Here is a 9765-nt window from a genome sequence, read left to right as displayed (position 1 = left end):
GCTGTTTCTGCGCCATCTAGTCCCGAACAACGTCATGCGTCACTCAAGTTTTTTTTTTTTTTTTTGCTTAATGTACATAACAAGACAGGGAACAACCAACATTGTAAGACTCAACAAGACTAATAAATAGAATTTGAGAAATATAAGTTTATTGATTTTTTGTTTAAAGGTTGATTTATTTATTTATATTTATATATATATATTTATTTTTTATTTTTTACTTTTGTTGTGTTGTGTAGTGATTTAGATCCTTAGTCCACACTCCAGATCAGTGGGTGGCAGTAATGCACCCGAAAACTGTTTGCCAACCGCCAATTAAAAACAAAAGAAGGAGAAGAAGAAAAAATAAATAAATAAACATAAATAAACACAAGAAGCAAGGATGAAAACAAAGATGTAGTCGATGTAGACATCATAAAGAAAAAAAGATACTAAAGTAATAAATATTTTGACAAAGAGAAGCATAACTTTTCAGATTTTCTATTATGTTTTTTGAAGCATTTGAAGCTCTGAAACATTTTAGCAAACTCACATAAAAATATATTGAAGGAGGGCGTACATTTTTTCCATTTACAAGTATGGATATGATATTTACCCATTAACGAAACAAAATTTACAAAATCAGAGAAGGATGAATTTAAATCACACTTAAAAAAAGAGGACATCTTGGGTTATAGGAGGAATTGTCTCCATTTTTACTGACAACCAGCTATGTATATCGAACCAAAACTTAGAAGTAGCCTCACAGTAAAAGAAAAGGTGATCAAGTGTTTCAGGAAAAGAAGAACAGAAACCACAAGGATCCACCTCGAAATGAAATAGTTTGTGTATAAAGTCACTAACTGGGTAAATCCTAAACATAATTTTGTAATGAGTCTCCTTGACCTTTGGAGCAACTGGGTATGCCATATAACGGGTAAAAGCTTGGTCCTTTACTGAGGTTTCAACATCTCCCAGAAAATAACACTGATAATCACCAGTGATAATACGTTTAAGTTCTTTGTAAATAAGTTTGTTATTACACTTACCGTCTAAAAGGTTACATATTTTCAAAGAGGGAAGAGAAACTACAGGTCTAGATAAAAGATTAGAAAAACTGCTTTGGATTATTCTTAACAATCCAGTGGGTATAGCATTGCATACCTTATTATAACCTATTGTAATCCTAACTCTGTATTTGTTAATGAAATCATTATAAGATAGGAAAAAGCCATTATCATCTAATAAATCATGAATAAAAATAATGCCTTGTCTATACCAGCAAATCATTCTTTTGAATTATATTTTTTGTCATTTTTTAATAAATAAATGCTCATATTTGAAGCTGATGTTCAGTGATTATGTCAATTTGTAGGTAACCTGGAAAGCTAATTCTTAATATCAAAAATTGCTAAACAAATGTTGTTTTAATAACAAAGTTAAAGGAGTATCCAACAAAATACTACAGGATTTATTATGCATGTTTTGGAAAGCTGAACATTTCATATGCGTGTCAATTCTGTTGACTGGAAAAGGCATTTGTTTTATACTTGAATTTAGATTGTATTTAAGATTTTTTGGGAAATATTTATATAAATATATTAAGAGAAAACGGGTGTGTCTGATTTGTGTATTTGATGTGATTTATTTATTTATTAATTATTTTTTTTCCAGAATCACATTTTGGAATATGAAGAATAATACAATGACAATATTACAATTGCTTATTTTATTAGAAAAATACCACATAAAAAGAATGGACTTTTTGAAAACCAAATTTCTTGCCTCTTATAACTTAGAAATACATGTAAACTGAAAACAAGCAAACAAATAAATAAACTAAAAACTGTAAACAAGTAATATTTTAAATAGCACTGAAATGTTGGCCATTTTTGTTGTTAATAATGTGACTATGTATACATCTTGTTCTTGTGGTACTGAACGTTAAAAAAAAACTATTTCAAACACTTGAAATGTCAGTATATTCAGTGAAATATTTTAAGATTTATCATACAAAATCTCATGCATTTACTAATAGAATTTCATAGTCTTATTCTGAGAGTAACCAGGCTATACTTTGACTGTTTAGAGACTCTTTTAATTAGAAGGCCACCATCACCATCACAAATCATATTTATTTGAATTCTGTGTAGTGTGTAGGCCATAGACTGTATAAAAACATGTGTAGGCCTACTTTATTTGTAAATTTGTCTGCGTGTACATTTTAACTCATTTTAACTCATTTTTTTTCTTTCGGTTGTTAGTGTTGATTAATGTTCACTGAATCAAAAAAAACAACAACTTTCAGCTATAAATATAAAAAAACGTAATTTTCTCAATAGATTTGCGCATGCGCAGTCACATACCCGGAAACATGATGAGGTGATATACCGATGTGTTGTGCGGTACGGAATGCTTCTTATTTTAAATGCTGACTGCTTGACATTTCGTCCTCGTCATTATACACTGTATGCACAATGCTGAAATATTTAGTAGCACTTATTTCAATGGTCCTGGCCGTATGGACGGTGCCGGAGTGGCTCTCATTCCCGATCTATGGCAGTGTTGTGAATGTGCTGGAGCTGTGGCTGCGGCAGCAGGCCAGTGACGTGCCAGCATCTGCTCCGGGGCGCATGCTGACCGAAGATGAGCTGTCTTTATACAACGGAGAAGAGAACAGTAAAGGATTGTACCTGGCGATCTTAGGACAGGTGTTTGACGTTGAAAAGGGGCGGAAACATTACGGCCCTGGCGGCGGTTATCATTTCTTTACAGGTTAGTTCACTATGCAATTTACAGGCCACTGAGTGATGCGAACGCATAGAGATTGCTGAAATCTGTGTGTTGTTTGTGCAGGGAAAGACGCATCAAAAGCATTTATTACAGGCGATTTCACAGAGGCTGGTTTAACTAGCGATGTCTCGGATTTCACAGACTCCCAGATTGTGGCTCTTTATGACTGGCTGTCATTTTATCAGAAGGACTACACTCCAGTAGGTGGGTACCAAATGACGCTCGATGACCATTTTATTACTATTTCTTTCAGAAATTTTATATTCATAAACAAATTTGAAAGAAAATACATTTTATTTTTAGTAAAGGTGTCGATATATTTGAATTATTTAAAGAACCTAAATAGCCTGTAAGACTCTTCCATGGTGTAATAATTGCAATAAATGCACTTTAGTTTATTGTAACCTTCTTAGAATATTTTGTATATTGTCTTTATGCATGTAAATATTATTATTAAAAAATAAAAATGTATAATTATATTTTAATGCAAATCATGACAAGATTTTTCATTTCAAGGTGACCTGTCCCTTTAAGGTGTCTGTCTGTTTGGCCCTTGTGCTGCAGGTAAACTGGTAGGCCGATTCTACACAGAAACGGGGCAGCCCACTGATGCTTTGTTACATGTCGAGGCTTTCTTGTCTGAGGGGTTGAAGAAAAAGGCCCAGGCTCAGAGTGAGATGCAGCTGTACCCGGCCTGTAACTCGGAGTGGAGCGAAGCCAGTGGGGGACGGGTATGGTGCTCTACAATGAGGTAATTTTTTGACCTTTTTAATCTATCCACCTTTTTCTTGCCGTAGAAATGGGCGCGGCCATTTGTAAATTCTATGGGTCTAGCTTCCAGTTTACAATACAGTAGTTCAACAAATGCAATTTTAATTCAAGGAACCGTGTTTTTGGTTTGCAAAACTCACATTTGTAAACACCCTCGTGGCTGTTCTCCATCATGTTTCATGATGACGTATCCTCTTGCGTGGCCTCCTGGGATTGAAAAGTGTCCATCGATGAGCACTTCAGAATCTGGACTGAATACTGCCCTAAACTCAATAACGGAAAGGCAGTGCAATCCTCCTAGTATGGCGGATAAACAAAGCAGTTTCCCAGAACTCAACGCGGCGTTACGTCACATTCTCATTCTTTATTAATGCTTTGGCCAACGTTTGATAAGGTTCCTAAAAAATGTAACAACTTTACATTTTTTTTGTAGTGGTGGCATTCACAGGGACTGGGTTGGAGTACCCAGAATGCTTTTCTCCCCTGGGTCTGGCCACTCCCGTTGTGTGTGCATCCGACTGTCAGATCCTGTTCACACTGAGAACCGAAACCTCAGAGAGTACAAAGACTGTCCTCCTCATGCAGAGTCCTGTCGTATCACTAAAGACTGAGCTACAAGTATTCATCACACTATAAGAGCCACTGTATTTCATTTGACACATTTTTCATAGAAATGTTTTTGATGGGTTTATTGTCGCTGGCACATTCCAAATACCTGATGCTGCTTGTTATTTATGTAGTTATGTTTCTAATTGAATTAATTTCATTGCAGTTTGTGGCCAAGTATATTACTTGTGCCATAAAATCAAGATTGTTCAATAAAAGACAATTTTATAGATTTTTTTTCAATCGTCCTTTATGTAAAGTTGTCCTCCCTTTCTTGAAAAGGATAGTAGAGGTGGCGACAGGCTAAATATCTGAGCATACAGATACCATACAATGTGCAGAAAGATTAAACAGAGGCCAAATTGTAGGTTTGTCACATAGACAAAAGCACAACCTGCATTAAGTACAAAACAGTTGTAGTGGTCAAAAATATTATACATTTATCTGTACAATTTAACAATACCAATAACAGACTGTGGACTTGGTCCTCCTCCCTCTGAAATATGGTCAGAAATGTAAAAAAGAAGAACTTTGATAAAGTGCACCTGTTAAGCATGGGCATGAAAAAGCACTTAAAATATGATAGGTGATAACATAATGTGACGCGTTACGCCACAGAGAAGACTTTTGAAAACAACGACCAAGCGAGCAGCTCCCCCAGCGCTAGCTTGCAGGGCAAACGTTAACTGGAATGTATCCTTTGGTGATCAGAAATGAATAAAATGAAATTATGATGCAATGAACACTACCAACAGGCTACAAATGATGTCATGCATATGCATAGTAAGCATGTCAGAATTCCGCACCTGTCTGGCTTAATAGAATCACAAGAAACGATTTGAAATCAGAACACTTCCACATCTGAAGTGTTTCTCAAATTTGAGTATTGTAAACTAATGGATCGGTTAAAATAAAGCCCACTGAATATGCAGATTCATAAATGATTAAGTGACCATGTTACTAATAACATACCATTAACCTAGCAAGGAATATTTCTCCATCTCTCTCTTAGTGTTTTGATTTGAACTCCTTCCAGAGAGGTTCAAATGTGTTCAAAACCTCAATACAACAACTGAAAGACCCTGCACAGTATGATTAAGGCTTCACACTACTTAAAACATGGCTACCTTTCTTTCACAGATCCCTTCATATCCAGCAGCATTCAACACTAAACACACTTCCTTGAAATGTTCACAAGACACTGTATCTACTTCAAACTGGGGTTAATCAATCTGTAAAAAAAAAAGTCAATTCGAGTACGGCATGATTGCACGTGGGAATCATGTACTAGTCTTGTCATTCTGATGGAAAATGAAGTACTAATAATAATCGTATAGTGTCCATATAGCACATTAGAACTGTATAAAACCCCTATGGTTCTTTTTATTTACTTGGTTTTTGCCAAAAGCTGAGCTTGGAACTACAATTTTCATTTGCATCAGCACTCCACTAGTTTTAATCTGGATCCTCGACATATAATAGTTTGGTTCTAAAAAGTACTGCTAGAACAAACACAGATTGTTATGGTTGTATTTTCTCTTTGACAAGAATGGAATAGTTTTGTTCAACGGCTCTTCCTGTCTTTGTGTCTTACTCCATTTCTTCATCCTCTGAGGGCCAGCCCGTGGGTTCATGCTCAGCTTGGCTGGTGCCCGTCCTTCACGTTGCTCTCGTGTGTTAGGACACGCCACCCAATGTCAGCACATCAAAGCAGATGTCGCATACACGCACAGGTTTGTTCAGGTCAAATTTGATGATGGGGATCTCCTTTATAGAGCACTTATGGCAGAGCAGACGCCCACAATGGCGGCTAAGAGAGAAAGAAAAAGACAATGAAGAATGAGTTATTAGGTGGCAGGACAAAGGAAGATCATCATAAATGGAGTTATGATTTGAAGAGAAAGAAGGGTGTGTTCTTTATAAAAGTCAAAAGACTGAACACTGTATGTTGCCTACATACCAGTGATGTTTCCTGGTGGTGACTCCGAATTTGGTCATACATTCATAGCAGTTTGAACCATCACACCATGGGGGCTCTTTGGATAGCATATCTGAACCGTTCAAAATGTGATGCATAAAACTAGTTAGATATAACTACTACCAGCATTGTGAATGTCTTAAACACTAAACCTGTATCTCTTACCTAGCAGACGGAACAGAAGCTGCTTAGTGGCAACTTGATAGTTGAAGATGTTGGTGCCCTGGTTGTTATTAAGGCCGAGTCGGGCTCCAGCCCTCACAATGGCACGACACAGGTTAGCATTTCCTTTCACATATGCCAACAGAAGCACTGGAAGGAGAAAAGCATCAACTATCATTGACCCAACCGAAATGGCATGATTGCTATTATTATGGGAAATTACCCATTTCCGTATAATCAAACTGGTTGTACTTCACCAACCTGTGTTCCCCTCATTGTCTGGTTTATCCAGGGGATACTCAGGCATGCACTCCAAAAACAGCTCAAAGATGGCTGCCGCGTTCTCCTTCCCATACTGACCAAGGACATGCATGGGAGATTGACCTCTAGAGAGAAGAAAACAGGGCCAAACTATTAAAGTTAGTGAATGTCAATGAAAATTGCACATTTTGTTTTTTATTTTTATATATTTGTGGAGTGAGACAAATATATAAAAGTGAGTCCAACCTGAGATTATAGGCCTCTGCATCTATGTTGGACTCGGTGAGTAGAGCACGCACATTATTCAGACGCCCCTGCATCACGGCCAGATGAAGTGCTATTAGAAGGAAATTTAAGAAAATGATACAATGGAATTCACTGATACAGGAATAATATATGTACTTTTTGTGCCAAGATTTTAATGATTTACTGAGGCCTATTACTGCAATAGTTTACCATTGTTTCCATTCTCATCTACTGCAGCGAAATCAATGCCATTCTCGATCAGGACAGAGCAGATTGTGGAAAGATCCAGTTGTGCGGCGAGATGCAGCACTGTCTGACGATGCTTGGTCAACTCGTTTACTTTAGCACCAGCCAAGAGCTGCAATCCACACATACATCAGCGAAAACATAAATATACGTTTTAGTTTTTGACTTGGAAAAAGTAAAATAAAATAATCTTTGCTTTACCAGATTTCTGACAATGATCTCTGATCCCGCCTGTACGGCCAGGTGTAGAGGAGAGAGTTTGGCACTGTCCTGCACTCTGGAGTTCACGTTGGCCTGTACGCTAATGAGGAAGAGCACACTCTCTATGTCCGAGTTCTGCACGGCGACATGCAGGAAGTTGCGACCTTTGTTGTCCACCTAGACAGAGAGAGAGAACATTGATCCAGTGGCTTGTGACATCACACATATATTTCATCTTTGTATGTGGGTATAATCAGGCCTGCACACCTGTTCAGCAGCGCCAGGCTCTCTCTTGAGGATGGCTTCGGCAGCCTTGTTGTTCTTATGAGTCATTGCACAGGCAAACGGCGTCATGCCTTGTCTGTCTCGAATATTCAACCGGATTTCAGGGTGGGAGATGAGCAGCTGGATGATGATGCTTTGCTGGTTGCTGATGGCGACATGGATGGGAGCACGACCCTCTGAATCCTGTATACAGAGAAATGGATACTGCAGCTATCAAGGCATTTAAACTGTGTACATGGCACATATCTGCATAAAGCACCAATTAAATTGCATTCTGTCATCTAAAGAAAAAGAACTAGAGTGAATGTATGCATCTGTATGAACCTGTGCGTTCACATTGGCTCCAAACTCCAAAAGGCACTGTGCCACCTCCTCCAGTCCCCAGGACGCAGCCAGATGCAGTGGGCTCTGTCCATCCCTCGCCTCCTCATCTCCCTCACCGTTAGGACCAGGCCTCCTCGGGCTGTTCACATCACAGCCACTGAAAACACATGTTGAGATCGGTGATGTGGAAATGATATAGAAAAGTCACATTTTGGAATGTCTGTTCAGTTATGTTCATTTATTTATGCAAGTGATTATTCGGAATTAATGATATTAATTTAAACAGCATAACATGATTATTTTGATAACACTTTTGACCAAAAAACAATTCTATCTTTTTACATATAAGCTTTTAAAATCTTGTGTAATCCCAAACCAGTCTAAGCCTGCATAGAGAACAACACGGAAGTTAACATCACCCTGGTTTCCTTGATAAAAACGCAAAAGGATTTTTTTCTATTGGCTTTTGGATTATTACAGAAAATAAGTTCTGTGACCAGCAACAAACATTTGATTCTTATACATTTTGTCATCATGATAATCTTCACAAATTAAAGCAGCACTATGTAACTTTTGGCGCTCTAGCGGTTAATAAACAGAACTGCACACATCCCGCGGAAGAACATTCCAAACGGAGCTACTTCTCTAAGTTTATGTCTATGGCGATTCACGCAGGTATGTGTTACTCCGCAGCGGTGACGACCTGACCAGGCTACAATAGTCCAAATATAAGTACTTATTATAAGTGTACCGTAGTGATTCGGAATAAGACACAAACGCGGTTTGGAAGATGAATTCATGATGTAGTCGCTCATTATATACATTTTGCAAATTTTGAACACAGAAAAAGTTACATAGTGCTGCTTTAACAGCTTGGATGGATTCTGAAGTCTAAATACAATCAATCAGTGAAGTAAAAATTTCAATCTAGGCTATAAACAAACTACACCACAATCACATGACTTCAACGATCACTAAGCTTCCGCCAACTCTTTTGGTCTTTATTCAAATCATTTGGCCTGAAAGTTTGAGTAGTTTACAAGTGTGCAGTTCTAAACACAACAAGGCTGTGAAAGCAGACTAGCAAGTAGATGTTTTTCCTGTACGTTGCGATGATGTTTAAGGTAATCAACAACCAGTGTAGTCCCATTTAGCCATTTTAAGAGGATATTATGTTGTAAAATAAAACATGAAAATATCTTGAGTTAATCGCACAACTTTTTTCAGGCATTTAACCAAAAACAATGGAACTGGAAATGCTAAAGTGCTAAATCATTTCTAGGTTTTGGCTTACAAAAATATGTCATCCATGCAGCACTCTATAGGAATGAAGCACCACCAATCAGTTGGTGTTTTGTGTTGAAATTGTCTATTTGATGCCCTGTCTAGGGTTGGGTATCGTTAGATTTTTTTTCGATACCGGTGCCAAATCGATACTTTTAAAAAGGTTCCAGTGCCTGAACCGATACTTATTAAAAAATAAATAAATAAATAATCCCCCCAAAAAATTATGGATTGGCCTGTTGTAAAATAAAACATGAAAATATCTTGAGTTAATCGCACAACTTTTTTCAGGCATTTAACCAAAAACAATGGAACTGGAAATGCTAAAGTGCTAAATCATTTCTAGGTTTTGGCTTACAAAAATATGTCATCCATGCAGCACTCTATAGGAATGAAGCACCACCAATCAGTTGGTGTTTTGTGTTGAAATTGTCTATTTGATGCCCTGTCTATGGTTGGGTATCGTTAGATTTTTTTTCGATACCGGTGCCAAATCGATACTTTTAAAAAGGTTCCGGTGCCTAAACAGTGCCTGAACCGATACTTATTAAAAAATAAATAAATAAATAATCCCCCCCAAAAATTATGGATTGGCCATTAGAATAGAAATAGAATAGAGAGTGCAAATG

General features: G+C 37.4%; 3 protein-coding genes across 3 annotated transcripts in view; 1 reads left to right on the top strand and 2 right to left on the bottom strand.

The window, feature by feature from the left end:
* The window catches only part of LOC107664510 (zinc finger ZZ-type and EF-hand domain-containing protein 1-like), a 46423-nt gene extending 46321 nt beyond the window's left edge, over window positions 1-102 (bottom strand). The window contains exon 1 of the mRNA XM_016455096.1: window positions 77-102. Within this exon, the coding sequence (XP_016310582.1) occupies window positions 77-102 (26 nt within the window). The remainder of the gene's footprint in view (window positions 1-76) is intronic.
* Window positions 103-2338: 2236 nt separating this feature from the next.
* On the top strand, window positions 2339-4287 carry cyb5d2 (cytochrome b5 domain containing 2). The gene is made up of 4 exons (XM_016455105.1): window positions 2339-2754; window positions 2836-2976; window positions 3337-3523; window positions 3977-4287. The coding sequence occupies exons 1-4, from the start codon at window positions 2457-2459 to the stop codon at window positions 4152-4154; spliced, it is 804 nt and encodes a 267-aa protein (XP_016310591.1). The 5' UTR covers window positions 2339-2456; the 3' UTR covers window positions 4155-4287.
* A 94-nt stretch (window positions 4288-4381) lies between these two features.
* The window catches only part of ankfy1 (ankyrin repeat and FYVE domain containing 1), a 22648-nt gene continuing 17264 nt past the window's right edge, over window positions 4382-9765 (bottom strand). The window contains exons 17-25 of the mRNA XM_016455103.1: window positions 7853-8009; window positions 7511-7711; window positions 7244-7420; window positions 7007-7154; window positions 6797-6887; window positions 6551-6675; window positions 6293-6439; window positions 6110-6200; window positions 4382-5959 (exon numbers count right to left, since the gene is read on the bottom strand). Of these exons, the coding sequence (XP_016310589.1) occupies window positions 5827-5959; window positions 6110-6200; window positions 6293-6439; window positions 6551-6675; window positions 6797-6887; window positions 7007-7154; window positions 7244-7420; window positions 7511-7711; window positions 7853-8009 (1270 nt within the window). The 3' untranslated portion in view covers window positions 4382-5826. The remainder of the gene's footprint in view (window positions 5960-6109; window positions 6201-6292; window positions 6440-6550; window positions 6676-6796; window positions 6888-7006; window positions 7155-7243; window positions 7421-7510; window positions 7712-7852; window positions 8010-9765) is intronic.

The sequence above is a fragment of the Sinocyclocheilus anshuiensis genome, unplaced genomic scaffold (assembly GCF_001515605.1).
Source record: "Sinocyclocheilus anshuiensis isolate Anshui unplaced genomic scaffold, SAMN03320099.WGS_v1.1 scaffold403, whole genome shotgun sequence".
Lineage (NCBI taxonomy): Eukaryota > Metazoa > Chordata > Actinopteri > Cypriniformes > Cyprinidae > Sinocyclocheilus > Sinocyclocheilus anshuiensis.
Note: the sequence above shows the minus strand (reverse complement) of the source record. Positions and strands in the feature narration are given on the sequence as shown.